The sequence below is a fragment of the Canis lupus genome, chromosome 3 (assembly GCF_011100685.1).
Source record: "Canis lupus familiaris isolate Mischka breed German Shepherd chromosome 3, alternate assembly UU_Cfam_GSD_1.0, whole genome shotgun sequence".
In the NCBI taxonomy this organism is placed as follows: domain Eukaryota; kingdom Metazoa; phylum Chordata; class Mammalia; order Carnivora; family Canidae; genus Canis; species Canis lupus.
The window spans coordinates 69,564,011-69,588,438 of NC_049224.1; the positions used below are offsets into that span (position 1 = coordinate 69,564,011).

General features: G+C 46.2%; 1 protein-coding gene across 4 annotated transcripts in view; it reads left to right on the forward strand.

The window, feature by feature from the left end:
- Nucleotides 1–24,428, forward strand: part of CLNK (cytokine dependent hematopoietic cell linker) — a 201,857-nt gene that overhangs the window by 110,046 nt on the left and 67,383 nt on the right. For all 4 annotated transcript variants that reach the window (XM_038533378.1, XM_038533381.1, XM_038533380.1 and 1 more), the window contains 2 exons: nt 9,218–9,289; nt 18,156–18,184. In XM_038533378.1, the coding sequence (XP_038389306.1) occupies nt 9,218–9,289; nt 18,156–18,184 (101 nt within the window). The remainder of the gene's footprint in view (nt 1–9,217; nt 9,290–18,155; nt 18,185–24,428) is intronic.

Genomic DNA, 24,428 nt, shown 5'->3' on the forward strand with positions numbered 1-24,428 from the left:
CCAAGTTGACACATAAAATTAACCATTAAAAGGTGTGACTAGGTGATGGATAGCAATTAAAACATCTCTTTATAGTCAACTCATTATTGAGTGGACTTCCCTCTCAAATTCCTCTGGAAAAGGTCACCAGCTCAAATCTTCAGGAGCCAGTCCACATAGAGGGAAGTGTAAGATAGCCAGGATGAGTGGTGGGCTTCATGAGCTTGGGGGGCATAGGCCCTATGTAAATATATTCAAGTTCGAAATTAAAACGTGTAGCAAAAAAGTTGTGCATGCCATTCAGCTTAGTTCTGACTGCAACAGTGAAGCACATTAATGCTATCCAGCATCTAGGCTGTGGCACATTAAGTCCCCAAGAAACTGGGCTTTTCCAGATGCTCAGGGAGAGCATTTCCTAAGTTTAGAGGAAACTATATACTATATACAGGAATATGCCACTTGAAGAAAGTTTGCACATACCACCCACACAGCTTAGGGACCAAGTAGAAGAAACAAAATGGGCACCGGTCACTTGGAAAAGTTGTTTGTGACAACTGATGTGGTGACTATTTTAAGGGAGTTAGAAGCACCACGTCCAGCTACAAAATACAATTGCAATGGCCTCTCGTGCACAAAAGAGTTGGAGAACCAGTTTATTCTGGTCTGGGCTACAGCTTTCTGTAATTAGCTGAAAAATCTTCAAAAATTGGCCTGACATTTTCAGAGGTCATAGAAAGTCATAAAATAGGCTGCAGAAAGATTTGAGCTGGTTTGGTTTTTAGGTTCACAAAAAAACTCTTCTAGATGTTACTAAAGTGTCATCTGTACTCATGTCTCCACACTGAGTAGACGATATGTGTGGCAGAGAGACACTAAAATCCACCCCCCTCCACTATCTATCTCCTGGCACTCATGTTCCTCTCTGCATAATCCTCTCCCCTGGAGTGTGAACAAGGAAATGGGTTGTCATTTCTGTGATTATGTTACCTAAGATTACAACTTCCTCTTGTCTTCTTGATTGGCATGCTTTGATGAAGCAAGTAGCATGTTAGAGAGGTCCATGTGGCAAGGAACTGAAGGCAGCCTCCAGCCAACAGACACGAAGGACCTGAGGCCCTCAGTCCAACAAGCCACAAGAAACTGACTCCTGTCAACAATCCCATGTACTTAGGAGCAATGGAGTTTTCCAACCCTGGCTGACACCTTGACCGAAGCCTCAAAAAAGACCCTAAAACAAAGGACTCAGCAAAGCCATGCTTACATTCCTGATCCACAAAAGTCATGGGATAATAAACATGTGTTGATTAAGCTGCGAAGTTTGTGATAGTATTAAAAAATCCCACAGACTTTATAAGGGAGTAGAAAAATCTCATGGATTGTGTAAAAGAGAAAGAAATCTCATGGACACACAAGTTAAAGTCCATGGTGACGTTGGTACTAAATTAAGAGTAACACATAGCCTGGTGAGGGTCATGGCTCTTGAACATGCAGTTGATACATGAGGGAAGTATTATAACTCTGCCCTTTCTTGTGTGTAAAATGGGGATTATGAGATAAACCAGTGACTCAGTCAGTTGGCAGAACCAAATTCAAATCCAGATTTAAATGTGCAAATGAATATGAAGTCATGTTAGTTGGGCTAGACCCAAACTGGGATCCCAGGAGACCCTATAAAACAGCTGGTGCCACCACCCCTTTCTAGATCAACTCTTCAGTTGCTGAAGACCCATACCATTGTATGATGTTCATCTGTCAGAGGTCGAGGAAAAAACAAACACAATGCTATTTCTTGAAGTCTTTTTTGAGGTTCTACAGCCAATCTGATGACAATATAGGGAAAGCAGTAGATTATGGTGTCAATATTTTCAAAGTCCTCATGAGGAACAAATGTCTTATAGCTAGAGATGGAGTAGCAGAAATTGACTTAGCAAGAGATCATATCATACAGACAGACATGACTTGCTCTTAAACTATATGCTGTGCAGAACTTCACTGGAGCATTCAAAGCCATTCACCAGGCACAGCATGAAAATTCTAGAGTTAAGGCCAATGATATAACCTCTAATGCCAATGAAGTATTGAATTAGATAATGAAGTTGAATTTCCTGCTTTAAAAAAAAAAAGGACATGTTGGAATCCAATATTCTATTTACCTGGGAAAATACTGGGCAATTAACTTTCTGCCAAGGAAGCAATTGCTGCATTTAGATTAGATTGGATCCTCGTGGATGACCACCCAGTACCTCCAAGCACCCAAAACAAATGGCTGGGAAAAAGACCAAAATTATTGAATAGCTTTATTTTACCTCTTGTAAAATCCCTATCAGCAGTAGGTCTCCACTTTTTTGGCTGATGTTTCTCACTCTCCTGAAGTTAAGGAGAGATCTATATTGGTATCCTCAACTATATGAAATAATAATCACAATGCCAGTTGTTCTCAAAAGAAAGATCAGAAAACAAAAAAGAAACCTACAGTCAAACAAATTAGGTAATATATAATGCCAGGACTTTGTAACTCTTTAATCAAATAACCTACCTTTTTGACCTGGGTGAAATATTTTAATTATCAGCTGCCCTTCTCAACGCTATTAGTTGTCTATCTCTGGTAATCTTAGGTCATTCCAAGTAAGAATCAGGTCCTAAATAAGAAACATGACAATTAACATACAGTCAATAGATGAGGGAGGTACTATAACTCTGTCCTTCCTTGTGTGTAAAATGGGGATGAAGAGAGAAATCAGTGACTGAGTTAGTTGGCAGATTCAAATTCAGATCAAATACAAGTGTGTGCTCTTTTTTTTTTTTTTAAGACTTATTTATTTTAGCAGGGGGGTGGAGGCAGAGGGAGAGGGAGAGAATCCTCAAGCAGATTCCTGGCTAAGCATGGAGCCCAATGTGGGACTCAATTCCAGGATCCCGAGATCATGACCTGAGCCAAAATCAAGAGTTGGATACTTAACTGAGTCAACCGCAGACACCCTCAAGTGTGTGCTCTTAACTCTGTGTCCACATCACATTACCTTTATGGAAACTAGCACCTCTCTGACCTGATAGTCTCCTTCCCAGAGGACTTCCTTCCAATTTCCCTTCTCTCCTACTAAAAAATATAGCCAAGGCCCATTTTGACTTTGAGAACTCAGACTCACTAAAGAGTCAGAATCCAGTGTATTTTGTACTAGATTTTGTGAGTCTCCACCTACATTCCCCCTCAACCTCCTTTCAGAATTGCCTAGGTTGGATTTGCCTTACCTGGGACAGCCCGCATCCACTGACTGGTCCACCCAGGGGCACAAAACACCAGCCCTCCCACCACACCTCAGGACAGCAGGGAAGGGCCATCATGACAGCCTCAGAGCATAGTCCACATTCTTCCTCTGCTAATCTTGCTCCTTTTCTTTTCTTCTTTGGAAGCTGATCCCAGGAGCTCACCCTAATGCACTTCCTGCACATTCTAGGGTCTGTTTCCTCAGGAGCCCAACATGCATCAATTCCTGAGGAGATAGAATGAGTTGAACATAAGATGAAGAAATCCAAAAGAGCTGGGGATAGCATGGGACAGGTCTCACAGGGTGCTGTGAGGATTCAAATGGATTAATATGTGTGAAATGCCAAACAATAGCCAATAAAGCTGTAAATCTCATGTAAGTCTTGAGTTGTCATTATTATCATTTTTATAGTGTTATACATTATTACCACTCATGATCTTGGAGTTAACAACCCACCTGCACTAGGCATTGGAGGAGAATTATGGCTTAAAAGCAATATGTATGATTTCTTTTTTTTAAGACTGATTAAATCCCTTTATTTTTTTTAATTTATTTTTTATTGGTGTTCAATTTACTAACATACAGAATAACCCCCAGTGCCGTCACCCATTCACTCCCACCCCCCACCCTCCTCCCCTTCTACCTCAGCTATTAGAAATGACAAATACCCACCATTTGCTTCAACGTGGATGGAACTGGAGGGTATTATGCTGAGTGAAGTAAGTCAGTCGGAGAAGGACAAACATTATATGTTCTCATTCATTTGGGGAATATAAATAATAGTGAAAGGGAATATAAGGGAAGGGAGAAGAAATGTGTGGGAAATATGTATGATTTCTAAGGGAGTCTGCAAGATCCCCGTGAGTGTACTGAATGGGAAGCTCCTGGAAAAGCTGAACTTGATCTGAAAGTTCACAAAGAGAAGTATAGTTTCACAGCAGAAGAAATGGTAGTACTCTTCTGTTGTGGTCAGCCTGTACCAGCCACATTGAGTGTAGCTGAGAGTACAGGAGGTGAGAAATTGGAGGGGAATGACCAGGACAGATTGAAGTGGGCGTCTTTAGCTCTCAAAATAGATTGTCCCATCTTCCTCTCCACCTCTCGGCTCACTCGGTCATCTCTCTGGCAAATACCTATAGGTCCTTGTTCATCACTTTGGGGAAACAGCCCCCGACTACCTCCTCACTTAAAGATTTAACCTGTTTCTTCCCCCTTTTTCCTTTATATCATACATGGGGTGTTTGTTGTTATTTGTTTGTTTTATCATTGCACCTATCGTTTTGCCTTGATTTGGATTTGGGTCAAATTTATTTTCTGTCCTTTGGGACAGGTTAGATGTTCATGTACTAGTTTCCTAGGACTACCATCACAAATTACCTAAATAGGTGGCTTAAAACAACATAAATTTATCCTCCCACAGTTCTGGAGCCCAGAAGTCTAAAATCAGGGTGTCAGCGGAGCTGTGTCCGTCTGAAGACTCTAGAGAAGAATCCTTCCTCACCCAACACTTCCAGCTTTGGGTGGCTCCATGGCTGCCAAGTTTAATCTGACCAGTAGTGAAATGGAATAGAGAGGCCAGGCAAAAGTTGGTCGAAACAGGCTTTTAATGGGACACGCTCTCGGCGAGGTTCCACGGCCCACAGGGGAGGGAGAGAGTGGGGAAGTCATGGGCTGGGGAAGTTGTGCCCAGGCAAACCGCAGGGGGGGGTCTATAAAGAGTTTTCGGCAGGAAGATAGGGGCAGGGTGGCATTCCAGTTAGGGCAAGGGTTACAGGTCTTTGTAAGCTAAGTTAGGGTAGGGTGGCAAGGCTGCGTTATTGGGAGGTTGCTGGCCTGGGGTCAGCAGTTTTGAGGTCCCCAGTCTCGCCAGCCCAACAATGGCCACATGGCTCCAGTCTCTGCCTCCATCTTCACATAGGTCTTCACAAAGCCTTCTTCCATGATCTCTTCTCTCTTCTCGAGAAGGCCTATTATTGGCTTTAGGGACCACCCTAATCCAGGATGAGCTCCTCTCAAGATCCTTAGCAGGATAACATTCTCAAAGAAACTTTTTTCCAAATGTAGTCACATTCACAGATCCCAGACACACATATCTCTTGGTAGACACCCTTCAACCCACTATAGCAGGTATGTATTGATTCCACCATGGAACTAGTCCACCAGTTCTAAACTATCAAGTAGATTAGGTCTACCAAAAAAGCAACAGGAATCACAAAAGGTATATTAAAAAAAAAAAAGTTAAAAAGAGGGAACAAGAAAACGAGCGTGTGAAGGGAGGCCAGATGGGTTTTGTTAACTGACCATGCAGGAGCGAGGAACAGATGAGAAGAAAATCAAAGATGGTCACAAAGGGTTGAACCTCAAGTGCTGGGAGGATTAATCAGAAAGAGAGGTTGGCTGGTGTGAGGTGATGTCCTCTTGCTCTGTTTCAGCAGGACGTAAGATGTTTGGAAGAACAATTAATTGGCTCACCCACTGGCTCTCTGTGCCTCAGTTTCCCCACAAACCAGCAGCACTTCTCACTTTTCCAGGATGTGCTGAGTTCTCTGAGCAATAAATTAATTTGTGTTGCTTCCCTACTGGGCACTTGACCAGGATCAATGACAAGTACTAGAGCAGCAGTTTAAAATGCTGATGTGATTCATTTTACGATGTGGGTGGGACAGGCTGAGTGGCCCACAGGAAGGACAGCTGGTCCCAAATGTTTGAGGCCTTGTAAAATGATGCGTATCTACTTACACTGCTGTAGTAAACAGAACTGGTATCCCCAGGCTCATAGAGGCAATGGCCAACTGGGGAACACTGAACCTTCCAAGGTCAGATCTCAATTTAATGCAAAGCAAATAATCCTGACCTGTGATGGTTAACATCCTTAATAACATTTTCTATGATAGACCAAAGCTTGATGATTCTTTCAACATTGTACATTTTTTTTAAAAAAGTGTTTCTAGGGATCCCTGGGTGGCGCAGCAGTTTGGCGCCTGCCTTTGGCCCGCGGCGCAATCCTGGAGACCCAGGATCGAATCCCACGTAGGGCTCCTGGTGCATGGAGCCTGCTTCTCCCTCTGCCTGTGTCTCTGCATCTCTCTCTCTCTCTCTCTCTCTCTGTGTGTGTGTGTGTGACTATCATAAATAAATAAAAATTTAAAAAAATCAATTGGCTGCAAATAAAACAAATAAATAAATAAATAAATAAATAAATAAATAAATAAATAAAAATAAAAAAAGTGTTTCTAAAAACTAGAACCCTAAAGAATGATTTAAAATAGAGAAACCCGGTAGGGAGTAAAACTGCGGACCTGGATATTTTAGTTTTCCCTGAGATTAGCAAACAAAATTCAAAGCCAAATAACTGGAAGGGAGTAGGACACGATCTTGGAACCTTTGATTTCTAATCTCTACTTTTTCCCATGCAATTTAAAAGTAAATAGACTTTAACTACTTACTATCCAAGTAAATGGCTATTGATTTACAAGCTTCCTTAACATTTTCTTTACATCATCCATTGTGGGAGGAAAAGTTCCTCCCTCCCCAATCCCCTGTCATTCCCCCCACCCCACCCTCATTTTCTCTCTGTTCCTCAGTGGTTTTCAGAGGTGCCTGGCCTTGAGCTTCTGGCAATCTCTGGCTCCCCTTTCCCTGTACTACTTCTGACATATACCTGTCAAGGGATCAGAGATCTGGCCTGCAACCAGCCTGGTCACTCTAGTGAAACCCCCTCTGCTCTCAGGTCCCCTGTGAGCATCTGGCTTTAGCTCAGGGCATGATCCCGGAGTCCTGGGATCGAGTTCTGTATCAGGCTCCCTGCTCAGCAGGGAGTCTGCTTCTCCTTCTCCCTCCACCTCCACCTCCTCCCTCCACCTCTCCCCCCCCCCACTTGTGAGAGACAAAAAGTATGAGCAGTGGAGAGATGGAGTGAGAGGGAGAAGCAAACTCCTCATTGAGCAGGAGCCCGATGGGAGGCTCAATCCCAGGACCCCGAGATCATGACCTGAGCCAAAGTCAAGAATCAGACACTTAACTGACTGAGTCACCTAGGCACCCCACACTAAGTTATATATATATATATATATATTTTTTTTTTTTAAGATTTATTTGTTTATTTGAGAGAAAGAAAGGGAGAGAGGGATCCCTGGGTGGCGCAGCGGTTTAGTGCCTGCCTTTGGCCCAGGGCGCGATCCTGGAGACCCGGGATCGAATCCCACGTCGGGCTCCCTGCATGGAGCCTGCTTCTCCCTCTGCCTATGTTTCTGCCTCTCTCTCTGTGTGTGTGACTATCATGAATAAATAAATAAAATCTTTAAAAAAAAAAAAAAGGGAGAGAGAGAGGAGGGGCAAAGGAAGAGGGAGAGAGAAGTAGAGGGAGAAAGAGAGAAAACATCTCAGGCAGGCTCCATACCCAGCATGGAGCCCAACACAGGACTCTGAGATCATGACCTGAGCTGAAATCAAGAGTTGGATGCTTAAATGACTGAGCCACCCAGGCACCCCTCACTAAATTTTTTATTTATCACATCACAGCCTGTAGGCTGCACACAAAATCCTAGATGGACAGTCCCCAATCACTGATAGGTATTTCCCAGAGTCCCTGATTCCTGAGACACAGGAGTATCCACAGAGAGCTCACTATGGGGATCCCTGGGTGGCGCAGCGGTTTGGTGCCTGCCTTTGGCCCAGGGCGCGATCCTGGAGACCCAGGATCGAATCCCACGTCAGGCTCCTGGTGCATGGAGCCTGCTTCTCCCTCTGCCTGTGTCTCTGCCTCTCTCTCTCTCTCTCTCTCTCTCTGTGACTATCATAAATAAATAAAAATTAAAAAAAAAAAAAAAGAGAGCTCACTATGGGCCAGGCATGGACCCCAGCCCCACAGACACACCAACCTGCACATCTCTGCCCTCACCAGCATGGTAGTTGAGCTGGCTTAGCAGACATGATCACAAGCTGTGAGTTAAGACAAAAGGAAGCTTACAACTCAGACAAGTGCTATGAAGGAGCCAATCTCAGAGGGCGGGGAAGGTTCCTCTAAGGACCTGGCACCTTCTCTGAGCTCAGAAGCAGGAGTGCAGGAGAAGGGAGACAAAAAACAGTATCTGAAAGAGGCCTGCTGGCAGCAGTAAAAACAAAACAAAACAAGCAAAACATAACAAAACAAAACAAAACCAAGAAGCAAGTTTGCTCCACATGGAGGGAGCCAGGAGTACAAGGGGGTCAGAGCTAAGGAGATAGCTATCAAGGAGCATTTAGAGGGGAATGTGTTATCAATAAACATCTGCTAAAGTTCACAAAATACCTGCAAAAGAAACGGAAATATATTTAATGTGGCTAATTAAATGAATGAGGAATGCATAATAGTAATGGTTTACGTACGATAGCGAAGGCTTTACTGAATTTAAACAGATTAACTCAATTTAAAATAATTTAATCTTTTCACAGAAAATGCCATAGCAGAGTATCCAAGTTATATGGAATTCCAATAAATATTATTTGAATCTGAATTGCTATTGCTAAGCAATCTGCCTTCCTACACTGGATGAGGTAGGCTAGCCCGGGGTCAAATGCAACTAACATAGGAAGCATCTAGAACATTCCTTGGCCCACAGGCACTTTCCTTCTTTGACAGCACTTCTAGAGCACTAAGAGACACGGCTTAGAGAGTGTGCCATGGTAAGCCTGCAATGTGGGACGGCCGCCCATGTTTCGATCTTGACCTGGGTGCTTCTTCCACCCCACACTACCGCCCCTTGTAAAATAAAGCTCTTACATTTAAAAATATATTTTTAAAGTAATTAAATTACTTTTAAACACAGATTTTTTTTAACCCCAATGGAAATGCAGAGATTTGGAATTATGTGTGAGATGTTCATTACTTAAATCTGACTGGGTGGTTGTTTCTATGAATGAATGCACTTAATTAATTTTTCCCCCTAGCTTCTTGCTATTTCCTGACTGTAATCTATTTTCTTTCATCCCAGGGGCAATAGAAGGACAACAAAAGAAGGATCCAGTGATATGAAATTCCAGAACCTCTGTCTGCCAAAAAATAGGTCAGAATATTTACTTGTTTATTAATAGAGGAGTGAAAATCTTGAGTCTATGGCAAATAAGCTGACCAACACACACACACACACACACACACACACACACAACATGTTAATGTGATAAAATTTTATTGCTGCCAGTGGTCTTAGAGACCTAGGTTCAGAAGGAAAAGAAATGCATATGAGTTAAAGTGCCATCATATGTGTGATGCAGGTAAAGTTTGGGAAGCCCCGAGGCATCCACAGCATTTCAGACCCAGGGCTACTTCCACCACCCACCAGGTGTCCAAACAGCCCAAGAGACAGCCACTAATAGGGAAGCTTCCATTCTCAGCTGGTGAACAATTTAAATGATGGGTCACGGATGCATCAGGCCACGAGTCCACCACCCGGTCTCACAGGTGAGGATAGAGGGAGCCATGTGCCTACGTGGTTTCTTCCCTTTGTCTTTCAGCTGAGCAAACATTTACTAAGCAGTCGTGGCCTTAGGACTTGCACAGGCTAGGTAATATGCAGAGATGAAAGACAAAGTCCCACCTCCAAGGGGCTCAGAGCCAACTCTAAAAGCCAATTGGAGTGGGGATTCCAATCCTGAAGCCCACTCCAGGTCTACCATTGCCCAGCATCCAGACCCTGGGCAACATCCTGATACCCCGAGGGGGTTCGAGGTCCCCCTGCATCCCACCAGAGCTCCCTCAGCAAACCCTGCTGGACCAGTCTCTCTGCTCAGAGGCACGCAAGGGTCTCAGCATGTTATCCTATTCCTTGGATCCCAACACACTCTTAAACGCCAAACACCCATTCAGTTCCCACTACGTGCCAGGCACCGGGGCATTCTTAGCGTCCTAAGATTTACTCGAAGAACTATTTTCCCTACGAAGACTAAATGAATGCTTGTAAAACAGAATATCTGAAATATTGTCAAAACCATATTAAGCAAAGGAAAATTTGTGGCTGTTCTCAGACTTGTTCAATGTTTACATTAAATACGTTTGAATAATGCATTTTAAGTCAGTTTTTCTTATTTCCTGACAATAGTAAGAGATGGGAGTTGGAAGGGTGAGAAGCCTTCCTTCAAATGAAGATGGTTGCAGCAATCACATACATCACAGTAATATTTACAGCTACATTTGAAAAAGAGAGAGAGAAAGAGAGAAAGAGCAGTGCTTTTTTCCGCAGCAAATTATTTCAGGATGTGTCATAGCATGCTCAAGATATATTAAAAAGAGCAACAGACGATGTTTCTGCAACCCGTTCCAAACCATTTATAAACCCAAATTAAAAAAAAAAATCCCATATGCATACAAATCTTTGTACCACTGCGTATTTTGTAATGAAAGTATTATATGAGTATAAATTAGTATTGAGATCTATAAATCAAATCAAAATGTCTGAACACACATTTTGGGTCTACTGTCTTACTTCAAGAACTATTAAACCAATGAATTCATTCTCTGTACAAATTACAATTATCAGCATTTGGCAGTCAAGACCGAGGGAGGGTGCTATGGGCAGGTGGTGCTGCACACAGATCCTGCCAGTGGGCACCGGGTCTCAGTGTCATCCCACCTGCTCACTCATGGAGTGGCCTCACTCTGACAAGCCCATTTCCCATCTCAGCGCCTCATATACTTTAGAAATGGTATTTGAAAGCGAGTGAGTAGACTGCCTTGTGCCCCACTGATCCCTGTACGAAAAGCAGCTTCCGTGTGTGGAAAATGAATAAATGGGAGACCCCTGTAGCACTCCGGGAACGTAGCAGGTCCACAATAAATAACAGTGGCTAATGGTCACTGAGTGGCCACCATGTGCTGGGTGCTGTTTTAAGAGTTTAATAGCTGGATCCCCACAATCCCAGGCTCATTAGTCTCCCTTTCATAGGAGAGAAGAAGGCATGCAGAGTATCAATACCTTCCCTGAGGCTGATGAGCTGGGTGGTATGGTCAACCGTAGACTTCCATATGGTTACTGGGATCTAAAACAGCCCTACTTTTGCCCTCAATACAGCCAGCCCTTAGGTGAGGCATCAGCCCGCTGACAGGTGCAGGGGGCTGGCCCCAGCCAACCTCGCCGCTACACTCAAACATGCATGCACCTCCAGGCCACAAATGATGCTCACAGAGATGCTGCTGATAGGGTCCAGATGATGATCCAAGAAAAACATGGAACCACATCCATTAACCACGACCTGTCCACACTACTGATACGAACGCATCCCAAAACTCCCCATGGAATTCATCGAGCTGAATCCCCAATATCCACACCTGTACTGCATCCCTAAGTGCAGAAAATGGAAACATACCATGTTTTCCAATCAAGTCCAAACTCAAATCCATAGGTAAGTGCCTGGACATGCACCAGCCACCACGAAAGGAATTTTGGCATTTAATCCTCACAATACTGCTCTGAAGTAGTTATTATAATTCCCATTTTCTAGATGAGAAAAGAGAGTCTAAGAGAGGTTACATTTGTGGTCAGTCACAGAGCTAGTCACTGGTGACAACTGGATTGGGATTCAGAGTGTAATGTCAAATCGAGGACCATTTCTGGGCTCCAAGTGACCACCACTTTCTGCTGTGTCGGCCTGATCCTGTGGATTTCGTTTTCTGTTCCTGCAAGTCTCCAGTCTGCTCCCGTAGAGACTCTGCTATGAAGAACGGGTGTGTGGACATTGCGCTCCTGAGAAGAAGGTCCAGGGCCATGGCACAGCCTCACAGCGGCACCTCCCGGAAAGCGGCCCCATCCATCAGCGCCGCCTGGGAGCTTCGGAGAAATGCAGATTCTCAGGCCCTGACCTACTGAATCAGAAACTCAGGAGTGGGAGCCTGGGCACCTGTGTATAAACAAGCCTCCCGCCCCCCAGTGATTCTGGTGCCCATTCAAGCCTGAGAACCTCCACTTCAGCATCCTTACTGAGAATGCAAGCTTCGGAACTGGAGTAGGAGGCCGCTAGGCCCAGCACTTCCTCTGCCCCTACCTACTACCTCCAGGAGACGGGAAGGAAGAAGATGCAAGACAGGGGCCCAGAGGGTAGGAGGAAGGTGGGAGAGGTCAGCGTGCTGGAGACCGGGAAATTCAGATGAGACAACAGCCCTTGCCCTCAAGAGGTTCAGTCTGAGGGGGGGGGGGGGGAGTGAGGGGGTGCAGAGCAAGACTGGTACTCCAGATCACAAGACACTGCCCCGTGCAGTGAGAGAAAAGATGCAGGCCCTCAGGGGACCCCGGGGGTGGCTAAGGGCTTGCCCACGAGGTTCCCAGCCATGCTTTCCACTCCGAGTGGAGTCTCTGTTCCCATTCCTGACGACAGCGCTGTAGGTACTGTTGCTCACACGTCCCGCACTCAGATACTCCCTACCCTCACCTCATTCACTATCCATTTCTTCTCTTTTGCCACTAATGCCCACAGCAATAGTTAATTCCCAAGGAGGGGGGGGTCGTTGGGGAAGACAAGGTGCAGGTGGCTGTAATTCCTTCAGATGCAGCAGCCTTGTTGCTGCGCTAGGCAGCGCCCTCCCCGCCCCTCCCAGCAGCAGACAGCTCTCTGCCCAGGAGACACACGGGGTGGCGGGGTCCCAGGGCCTTGTTGCTCTTGACCTCTCTGGTTTCACCCCACCCCTCCAGGGGCCCTGGGCATCCACGGATGGCACTGACTGATCCTTAAGAACACTGCTCCCTCTGGCCTGCCTCACTGTGCCGACCGGGGAGTATCTTTCTGAAAGATGTGGCCAGCCAGGGGCTTTACAGAGGGCCCAAAGGGCTTTCTAAGAGGGTGCCCCATCCCTTTCCTGGGCCCCTCCACAAGGAGCTCCCCAGATTAGATGCACAGGAAGCATCGCTAAAGGGTCGGGAGGAAGAAGAATGAGAAGGACCCACCAGGAGGCTGTTGGCTTGGACTGTACGCCCAGTGCCTGGCACATACTAGATACCTAAATAGGTGATAGAAGGAACTTTCACCAGAAGGAAACTTTGGAGGGACGCAGAGAGAAGACAGGACAAGTCGGGGAGAGTGGAGGCTGTAGACTCGGGAGCCATTCACCTGCTGGAGGGGCGCCAGAGCTAACCTGGGCACGCAGGCCACCCCGTGCTGCCACGCTGCTCCCCTGCAGTGTAGCCCATCCAAATGCCAGATATTGTTATTTTCATCCTTCAGCATTTGTCAGGGACACAGATGAAGGGGATCAGAGCTCACATCACATGCTTCCTGTCCTCAGTGAACTTAAACTTAGTTGAGGAAAGAAAAAACAGGGTTTAACAATGAGATTTAAATAAGGAATTCCTGGGATCCCTGGGTGGCTCAGCAGTTTAGGACCTGCCGTCAGCCCAGGGCATGATCTTGGAGACCCGGGATCGAGTCCCACGTCAGGCTCCCTGCATGGAGCCTGCTTCTCCCTCTGCCTGTGTCTCTGCCTCGCTCTGTGTGTGTGTCTCTCATGAATAAATAAATAAAATCTTTAAATAAGGAATTCCTAACTCCACGCTGCCTTTTGACTCTCCAAGTGCATTAGGAGAGCAAGCAGCACCACAGTGCTCAGAGGCGGAAGGCCATGTTCTGTAATTAGGTGCCTGGTCTCCCATTTAGGGGCTGGGGGCCTGGTGGAAGAAGTTTGAGAACCTGAGGTATACTGTGATCTGCTCAGGGGAATGTGAGTTCCACTGGATAAGTGCCACTACCTCTTGCTGGGACATATGCCTGAACCCTTCCCTCGCCAGTAAACTCTAGGGACACCGGGGGGCCTTCTGGAAATGCAGCTCTGAGCATGCTTGAACCAGTGCTTTAACCGAGCTCCACAAGCCTCCAGGACTAGGCAGGCCCTCTAGCTCACCCCTGCTGGTTCCTCACTCCGAGCAGAGCACACTAAGCTTTTCTATACCTCGGCCCCTGCAGCTCCCTAATGCCAATCTGCACATCCCTCCAGTGCTAGAGAGGAAGGCAGGGTGCTCCCCTCCTGCAGACTGGCTGCATGTGAACCTGGCACCACCAACTCCCCTCGGGGGTTAACCCAGGCCTCGGTCAATGCAGCCACCAAAGGAAAAGGCCAGTTCCTGGTAATTGGCCCTAACACTGAGAGATTCTTGTCCACGGAGAGTTGCCAGGAGATTTGTTGAAATGATTTGTATAAGGCTCACACTTAACCAGTACAGCATGGGCATCCAAACAGAGGGAAAAAGGCAATGAATTTAGAAGTTCAAAGTCACTTTCATTTCCCTCTAGATTATATTAAAAATGAGGTTAGCAACTCTTATCAATTGTCTGACAAAAATTAGAATTTTAGTCTAAAGCGCTCTCTTAACGTCAGAAGCAGTACTTAAGGGGAGATGTGGTGCCGAGCCAGTTAGTCTTGGAGGTTTGGGACAGGGAGTGGGCTAGCCGGTGAAATCACCCTGACCATCTCCCAAGGGGCTCTGCTGCACATTCTGCTCCAGCAGTGGTACCTGGGGAGGCCCAGGGGAGGACCACACGCATCACACTCCAGGGGGCGATGAGGAATTAGTCTCCACACCCACCGGGAGCTTGACCCTGGAGATGGGACCAAAAGTCGTCTCTATGGGACAGGAAAAACACACCATCCAAACTTTGTTCCCATGGATAAGTAAGACGCAAGTGCATCCTGCCTACCCAATCAGATCCAGCTCTCCCAGGCAGCAAGGGGGAGACGGAAGATGGGTTTAATTTAGTGCCCTTTCAGGATTAAAAATTATTAAGCATATTAAATTATTGAGAAGTATTAAAAATTAAAAATATTCAGAAATTAAAAATCTTTATTTGTAATAAGACTTAAATATTGAAATCCACAAACCGCTGGAGATCAGCCTCATTCATTTCATATTCCGCGAACTCCCCCCACCACGACGTGGACACCTGCCTGCGTAAGCGGGAGACATAGAGGCAGGCCTGCTGCCCTCAGGCCCAGAGCTGGAAGGAGCAGGGGGTGGGAGCAGCAGGGGGGCGGGGCTGCCGAGCTGTCAGACCATCCAGCCCTGGCCCCTTTGCATGTGGCCGTGTTATGGATGCTGTCGATGCCGCGGAGGAGCCAGGGCGCATCCTCGTCATTCCTTGGCAAGAGGCAGCTTGCTAACTAGCACGTGGGGCTTGCTTGAGCAGCAAGAACACAGCAGATCTCCACGAAGTTTGCTAGCAGCCTCTTTTGCTAATCACCCCGGGCTGTCAGGCTGCAAAGAGCATCAGCACAGGAGCCTTTTCGGGGAGCTTGTCAGCTGCTGGCCTGAACTCCAACCAGACACAACCGTGGAGTCCAGGTCTCCTCCGGGGCCCCCTCCTTCCCAGGCCCTCAGAGCAGGTTCTGCCCCCCCCCTTTGTGGGCTCAGCTGGAATAACAACGCTGCTCCCGGCCCTGCTGATGCTTCCTCTGCTAACTCATTCGGCTTGCACTGACGCACAGAGAGCCCCGGGGTGCAGAATCCCGGAGGGTATGACATATGAATGAGCTCCATCGCTCTGGGACCCCACCTAGGGGCAGAGTGGCTCAGAGAAGCCACTTCCAGATAGCCTGGACGATGGGGAGGAAGCTCCCAGGCAGAGAGAGCTGGGCGGTCTACATTGCTGAGGCAGGCTTGGAAATAATGAGGGTAGCCAGACAATTCCCGGCTCTGCCCACCGCATGCTGGGCCACTTGAGGCAGGTCACTTACCTCTCCTGAACTTGAGCCGCACCTGCGAAGTGGGGAAAGCCCACCTGCCAGAGCAGAGCCTCTCCGTGCTGCACAGGCTCCACTCTTCACAGGTGTCACAAGACCCCAGGCTGAAACTTGCAACAATAAACTGGACCATGTTGTCTCCGATTTGCTTTTTTTTTTTTTAGCATTAACTGTCTTTAATTCCAAAAACCAGGTGAAGCCAAGGTCAGAAGAAGGACATAATCCTAACATGAGAGCCAAAGTTCTTGCCAGGATCCCCGAGGAGAGTGGGCATCCTCTGCCTCATCCCTGGGCTTGGGCTTGCAGGCCGCCTGCCCCGGATGTGCTGTCCCCAAGTACAGGGCCTGGCTTGCCACGCTCACAGCAAGCTTACCGTACACAGTCACGAAAACATACCATTTGCATTTCACGTATCACCAGTGGCAGGCCTGGGGAGCCTTTTGAGGCCTTAGTCAAAGACGAAGATGTCAGGGAAGAGGCCATGTGTTGAAAGCGTCAAGAGAGAGCTCTCAGGCCCCAGATAAATGACCTGCTCCTTACTGGCTGATTTACTGATAATTTCTGCCGAATCTCAGGCAGCTTGAAAGGATGCCAAGAGCTAACCACAAGGGCTCCGAGACCGCAGCTGCACACTGCCTCTGGACTCACCACCACCTGTGGGCGAGGGCCAGGGAGGCGGCCAGGATTTGGAGATCTGACCCTCACTCTCAGGCTGTCAGATCCCTCACTCTCTGTGGGACCAGGCAAGTTGAAGGACGCTCTGAACCTCCCATTTCCTCGTCTGTAAACTTGGGACAGTGACAGCCACTCCACAGGGCCTCCCTGAGTATTAAAATGGCAAACAGAGGACAAAGGGTAAGCGGGAAGCCAGACTCCTGGGCCGTGGTCTCCTGGTTACTCATGTCTCCCAACTTAACTATTCAGTGCCCGAGGTCCCAGCCACCAGGCAGGCCTCATAAATATTTACCCCCGGTGTGTGTTGCGATGCTCAATTAATTGCTCCTGTGACGTACTTTGAGAGCCTCGGAGGATAGGCGCCGTACGAGGCCCAGGATTATTAAAGGCACAAACAAGTTGGCTCACAGAAGCAGCATCCTCCAGAGCCTTCCTTTGCCCCAGAGCCTTGCAGATCTTTGCCCAAAATCTAGGCAAAAGGCATTTCCTAAAGCACCCTGCCAATGTGAATGTGGTGGCCAGGCAAAAGGCCCTACTAGAAAATAGACAAACACATACAGACAACTCACAATAGATAGTGGTTTTAGGCCACTTGGAAAATAATAATAAAAATTCAGTCTCACTAGGCATCAGGGAAATGAAACAGGTAAAATAAGAAATCGAGCACCACGTAGGCAAAATTATTTTAAAGGATGGATTTAAGGGTGGCGAGATCCAGCGATGGTCACTGACTGCTCTGTGACTTAGCATCTAAACTGACCCAACCCACCTGGTAGGCAACTGAGTGATCTACTGTGAGGGGCTTGGAAGACCCCCCATTGCCTGACCCTCCTCACTGCACTTGGCAGAGTCTCTCCACGGGAAGATTCGGGGATTAGATGAAAAACGCAAGCATGGATCCACCCTGCAACATTACTTGCAATAATAAAAACTAGCAAGAACCCAAATGAACCCTTTAAAAATCACAGCCAAAAGGGTGCCTGGGTGGCTCAGTCAGTTAAGCATCTGCCTTCAGCTGAGGTCTTGATCCTAGGTCCTGGGATGGAGCCCCGCATAGGGCTCCCTGCTTGGTGGGGAGTCTACTGCTCCCTCTTCCTCTGCTCCTCCCCCTGCTTGTGCTATCTCTATGTCAAATAAAATCTTTTTTTAAAAAAATCACAGCCAATAGATGTCATGTCTTTGAATAACAGCTAAAGATATATAATGCATTTTTAACATCAACAGCCCATACATTCTTATGCTATTTTTATACATCTGTCCATTTAGACATATGCACACACCCCGTCATACACGCATATAAATATGTACAGCAGATTTGCCAAAATGCTACCTGGGGTGGTTGCATTTTCTTCTACGTACATTTTTCTATTTTTCATACTCTCTATAATGAGGTGTTGTTTCAGATCCAGAACAATATAAACAGGAAGAAATCATTTCATAGGTTGATCTGAGAAATGCCTGTGGTGGCTGCCCACTCCTCTGGGGAAGGTGTGTGACCCGCATGCTGCTGACACTGACCTTGGTTCTCTTTTCTCCCCTAGGTCATGGCCTCGATTCAACAGTGCCACAGGTGAGTCAGGGGCCCTCAGTCGCCAAAGCCGTGGGGATGTCAGCATGGGCCTGTTACTCTTCCTTCCATTCTTCTCTGCTTTTCCTTCGATAAAACTACTGGCTTGTTCAAAATGGCATTACCCACTGATGGCCTCTTCCTCTGGCTCCTCCCGGGGTACAGCCTGGTCTGTGACTTCCACAAGCTTTGGAAACTAGGGCAGGCTGATGGGGAACCCTGGCTCTCCCTTCACTTTGTAGCTGTGTAGCCTGGGGTGAAGCACAGATCCTTCATCTGCAAAATGGGTAAAAGTCTGCATAAATGTCATTGCGTGGCCCCTCAGTAGCGCTCGTTCAACTAAACTCTATATAACGGGATCCCCCCAGAATATGTGTTGAATGGATGAATCGATCAGAAACCACATTTTATGATTCTCTTGCATGTCTTTTCAGAGCCTAGTTCCTGGTACCGGGCACTTACTAGAATCCCATTAAAGTTTGAGTGAAAGTATGTACTATTCATCTTAGAGCATTATTATTTCAGGGAAAGTCCAATAGAACGTCCCTAGAAAGCTGGCGAGGGACGATGAAAGGTGGCTAGAAATGATGGCTACAAGGAGACAGAATAAAGTGAAAAATAGACAAGAAGTGTGCAAAGAAGGTGTAGAATCATAGGGAGTGACGCAATCTGCAAATGAACTCAAAGGTTCATATCAGTGCATGTTGGAGCATGTAACCAGCTTTCAGCATGTCCCAAATCACCGTGAGAAGTGGAAAAAAGCAAAATCAAGACTGCAAGTATGAATATAAATAAGAAACAAGCACCTGGCTCTAATCCCTCTTACAGAAAATGCCTTTATTAACCTTCCCAGTCATTTCCTAAGGTTGCATCCTCTCAAGGTAGATGCTTCCAAACTGTACTAGAGCCTTTGATTCCAAATATACCTCCCTCCGCCAGCTTGCTACCTCCCATCCCTTCCCACAATGCACTTAAAGTCCTGGGGGTACTCTAGACACTTCCAAAGGAGATGGTGCCTGGAAAGGAAATTGCCAATCTGATGTGTTGGCTGGTCGGTTATAAACCACGTGATCCGTACCCCTTTCCCTTTGCCCACTCTCCACATTCATTAAGGCAGAGAAAAACGGAAAGGTGGGTATTATGTTTCATTATTCTAGAGAAATAAGCAGAGGAGGAAGAAAAACAAAAACAAATCAAAACCCCAAGAGAGCTGATTGAGATAAAGCTGCCCAGGCCTGCCCATACACATTGGAATCATATTCGGCCAAAAATATTAACAGCAAATCACAGCACCCCAGCCTCTGCATGCTTATAAACCACAGAAAGTATCTATTAAAATATAACAGAACTGATATAATGAAGGATGCACATGATTTACACAACAGGCTGTTTGCCATGATGATATTTTGAACATTTCTAGATATTTTTAAGTTGTTTGCAATTTTTTACCATGAGACTATTTGAAAATATGGTGGGATTTCCATATGAGAGAATACTACATAACCATTAAAAAGATGACATTGAAGCATATTTACCGACATGGATATGTTATAGGATGCTATTATATGCAAGAGCAGACAAGAAAACCATGTGCTTAGACCTACATAGCCTATATCATGTGTGTGTGCTACATGTGTATGAGTGATTAGGCTATAATCAAATATTTTTAGTGGTAGCCTTGGTATGAGGACCTTATATATATTAACTTTTATCCCTGTATTTTTTCGCTTCTCTGTATCTTATAATTTTTGCACACATTTTTGTATGCTAAAAACAGTCTATCAAAAAAAATATTCCTGGAAAAGACAGACACAGATGCAAACTTGGACAACCCGTTAATACCAATACTTTCTGTGAGGCTGATTTACAGAGAACAATGCCATGTTTTTCCATAAAATAAACTCAGGAGCCTCTCTCCTTCCATTAATTAAATAATTAAAGAAGATAGCCCTATTTAGAAAGTGGTCCTTCTCTCTTAAGGCACCGTATACAATAAAAACCTTGATAAAGATATATATTGGCTATTTCAGTCAAATGGACAAGAAATTTCATTTTTGTCCAGGAGCACCTGTTTTGTTTTTGGTTTTTGTTTCCTAAGGAAAAGCAGTGTTGAAAGTTGGTTTTTCCCACTTTTAAAAGAAAAATTAAGAAGGATTTTAGGAGCAGGTGGAGGAAAGGCAGGTATGGGATATGTGAGCGTCCAATGCCCCCTGCTGGCCCTTTCTAGACATTGAAATACTTGTATTAGAGTCTGGTTCTCCCCCAAGGTGTTGGCAAAATGGGCAGACAGACACGATGTGAATGGTTCACGGGTGAATTGCTGGGAAAAAGTCTTCCCCTAGTTCCCATTAATACAAGCCAGGATTTCACATCATCCATGATTGGTAAACCCAGGGATTCACATTTGTCTTTAAAATGTGTAGTGTATCAGAATCACAGTAGTCACAAAAGTATATTCTCAAGCCCACTCCAGGGTCTATGCTTTCACAGATCTAGAGTGAGACCAGGGAGTCCCTGCCTTTCACAAGAGAACTCCAACTCGTGTAGTGCTAGGACTGTCTTTGGAAAATCACTGGTTGAAGCAAAAACAAAGAAAAAGGAAACTATCAAAAGTATCTCCACCAAGAAGCTGCCGTCAGCTCTCTGGACAACAACTGTCTCAGAATATTTTATTTGAATTGCAGGAGATCACCCAAGAAATGGGATGGAAGATAGCTGCCTTATCTGTCACCATCCATCCACTCATGCATGCATCCATCCAAGCAATTTGTGGTAGTTCTGACCATAACCAGCTTTGAGCACTGACTTTTAAGAAAATGAAATTGAAAGGTCCTAGGGACTCAGCTTACCTAAGATACTAATATTGTGCTCCACAGATGAGGAAATTAAGAATTCAAGAAAGGAAGTGAACTTCCAGGGGCCACCTAGTGAGAATATTCAGCCTGCTCTCCACACTCCCAATAAATGCTTCCCATGTAGCTATTTCTGTGAGTTTGGCCTATTTGTGACCAGCATGTCAGTGCATAATCTTCAGATCAGGTGACTGCGGTTCAGTGAATAAAACTGGAATGTCCAGAAGAGCTAGATCATGGAGCTAGTAGATAGATAAGAGACAGATGTGCCATATGTTCTATGTGCGTGTGTGTGTGTATAATCCATACTCATCTGTTTCTACACATCCCTTTCTCTCTTCTTACTATTTTCTTCCTTCCCTCCCTCTTCCCTCTCTTCTTCCCAAGCCTAAGTCATGTAGTCAAGGACATCATAAGCCTTTCCTCAGAGATAGTGAGAATGAATGCAAGGGAACTCATTTCCACCTCTCCCCATAGCCATGGTTTGATGCCAAACTGAAGATGTCCTAAAGTTTGGAACTTGCCAGGGGAAAGTGGGTAGATTATCTATTTTCCATCATGGAGATGAAGGTTAGATTGATGCCCTCAGTCCCCAGAGACCCTGTGGCTCCTAAAAGACAAAGAGTGATGAAGGCAGGACAGGTAGAGAAAAGAACCCAGGACCAGAGGTCTGGAGCCCAGAATACTGGTTCTCTGATGACATCAGCAAAACCTAGGACCTATGAATGAGAGAAAATGGAAAGAAACTTACATATATAATGAGTCCCTAGTTTGTGACAAGCATTTTATAGATGTTTCTAATGTAGCTGTCAGGTGCTGATAATACTCACAGTATAGATAAGGTAAACTGAGCCCAAGAGAATTAGATCCCCCAGGGAATAAATCAGCAGAACAGAACTCAGATCTGTCACAGGACACTTGTTCATGCTGTGTGCCAAGCAGTGCTTTCATCTTTAAAATGAGGGTCAACCAACCGTGTCACTGAATCCCTCGGCCTCACAGCTGGACGGGGGACCAGTTTGAGGGACCAATGGGAAGAATCAACAGAGCTACGTCAATGGAGTTGAACGTTGAGAAAGGCGCTGTTTTTATTTTAAAATGAGAACTCAGGAATGAACAAGCTCCTAACACAAATCTGACAGCAGAGTACTCATAATCTGGATTGAGTAGAAAAGATTTGGTCATGAAGTTGAACTTGAAACATGAAACACAGCTGTTCATGGGGGGCGAGGGGGACACACCGCCAGAGGGGTATTTTTTTAACCTTCTCAACTGCGGTTTGGGGCAGACACTCCTCTTCTCATTCTACAAGCTAATATTAGTTAACGGATGGCTTACAGGCCTGCCTGAGTGCATGTGGCCAGACACCGGCGCGGCCAGGGTTTGAACCTAGAACTTCTGACTTCTCATTTGGCTTCCATGAAATAGGCGTTCATGCCTTTCATTAGAGGCTCTGCTACATCTTTGGTGAATTCCATAGCTGACCTCCTCAAGGAGATGAAACAGTAAAGGCTGAAGACGTGTTCAGAAAGAAATCACGGGGGCTTGCGTGTGACGTGTGTATTTTCTCCCGTGTAAGTCAAGTCCAGAGGTAAGCAGTCCAAGGCTGCTTGCCGCTCTGCTCCTCCAGGTCCTCAGAGATCCTGCTCCCTCCCTTGTATTGGCCTCAATCTCATTGCCTAAAATAGTGATAGCTGTGCTCTGGGCAGCTGGAGGGAGGAAGGGAAGAAAAAGAAGAAATCAACAGTGCACAACACTTTCTCTTCAGAGAGCATCCTGCAGACTGTGAGTTGATTTTCCATCTCTTCCATTTACCAAAACTTAGACTCACGGGCACACAGGACTGCGAGGAAGACCGGGGTGTGTAGCAAGTCCTTGCTGTAGGTGCCCATGTGCCTAGCTGGCCATCAGGGCCTCCAGGACAGACGGAGGAAAGAGGATGCAGGGAGACACACAGCCGTCTCTGCTATGGATTCCTAGTGATGGGTCCTTGGGACCAGCTGGCCTCTCCCTTTTCACCACATATTTGGGAGCAGGCCCACCCAGCTGGCAGCCTCTGGAGTCGGAGCCAACACTCACCTTGGCCGTACCTCTCTCCACCTCCCCTGCCCTCCGAAATCTTATGACTGCAATGAAAACAGAAGCTGTGTCTGCTTGGGGAACCTGGCTGGTTTGGGAATGCCATCATCTGAAAAGCCCGTGGATTCCACTTCCCAGAGAACAGAAAGCACTAGAGCACTGCAGGCTCCCTACTTTCACTTCCCTTCTCTCACCAGAGAGACAGATTCTCTTGATGGGACCTGCTGGGAATTGGGTCAACCAGTGATTTCCTTTGATGCAACCATCCCATGGAGCCAGGCCTTGGGGGCACAGCCAACAGCCCTGTCCGAGTAAAGGCCCTAAAATGCACCAGCCTCACGCTTCCAGGGGCTTCCGCTCAAGGAGGTGTTGACAAGTACAGATAGTTGGAACTTCTCTCTAATTTTATCTGACTTACATGGCCCATCTCCCAACAGAAGGGAGTTGGAGCTTCTACATCAGTGGTCCGCAGACATCAGTGTGATGGTATCACCATAGAAGCTTGTGCAGAAAGGAACTGGTTTGCACTGGAGGGGGCGGGGGCAGGGGCAGGTTTTGCTTTCTTTCCTTTTTTTTTTTTTTTTTTTTTTTTTTTAGAGGCACCCAAGATGAAAATGGTCCGGGGACCTTAACTTGATGGCCACTGGCCATAGGCCTTTATCATAACTTTGTAGTTGTGAGAAGAGGTGTGCAAGCTGATAGGCAAAGGCTGGGGTAATTGCCTCTGCGAATCAGGAAAGGTTTGGAGCCTTACACAACACATATTCATCTTCACTTCCCTTCTAAAAATAACTTTCAAGAGAATGTTGTCTTTTGTAAAAAGATGTTGTTTTCTTGTGAGGAATGCAGGAATCTGTTGTTCTCTGGAGCTGTTTGGTGTCAGTGGGTGATGAACGACCCTCTGCAGACACATGAGCCTAACTCTTCCAGGACAATGATGTGAAAAGATGCTGGGTAAACTTCTTTCATCTTTTTGGAAAGTGGCTCTCTCTGGGGAGCCAGACTATCCTTCAGCCCCAGGAAGATTCAAAGACCTGGAAGGATTTGGGGGGCCTCTGTGGTGTGGGTCCAGGGCCTGCAGGAGAGGGTGTCAAACTCAAGCTTACTCAGCCAGGGAGGAGATCAGGTTCTACTGGTGGTTCTGTCACTGGTTCTCAATTCTGGAGTATTTCCACACTCTATTCCACAGCTGGCTATGCATTCATGGTGCTTTTGCCATATCCTGAGTTACAGGAGTGATCGAGGGCCTGAAATCTCAGCACTGCCTTAGGGGAGGCAGGCACCGGGTCTGTAACTATAGAACATATTTATTGGCT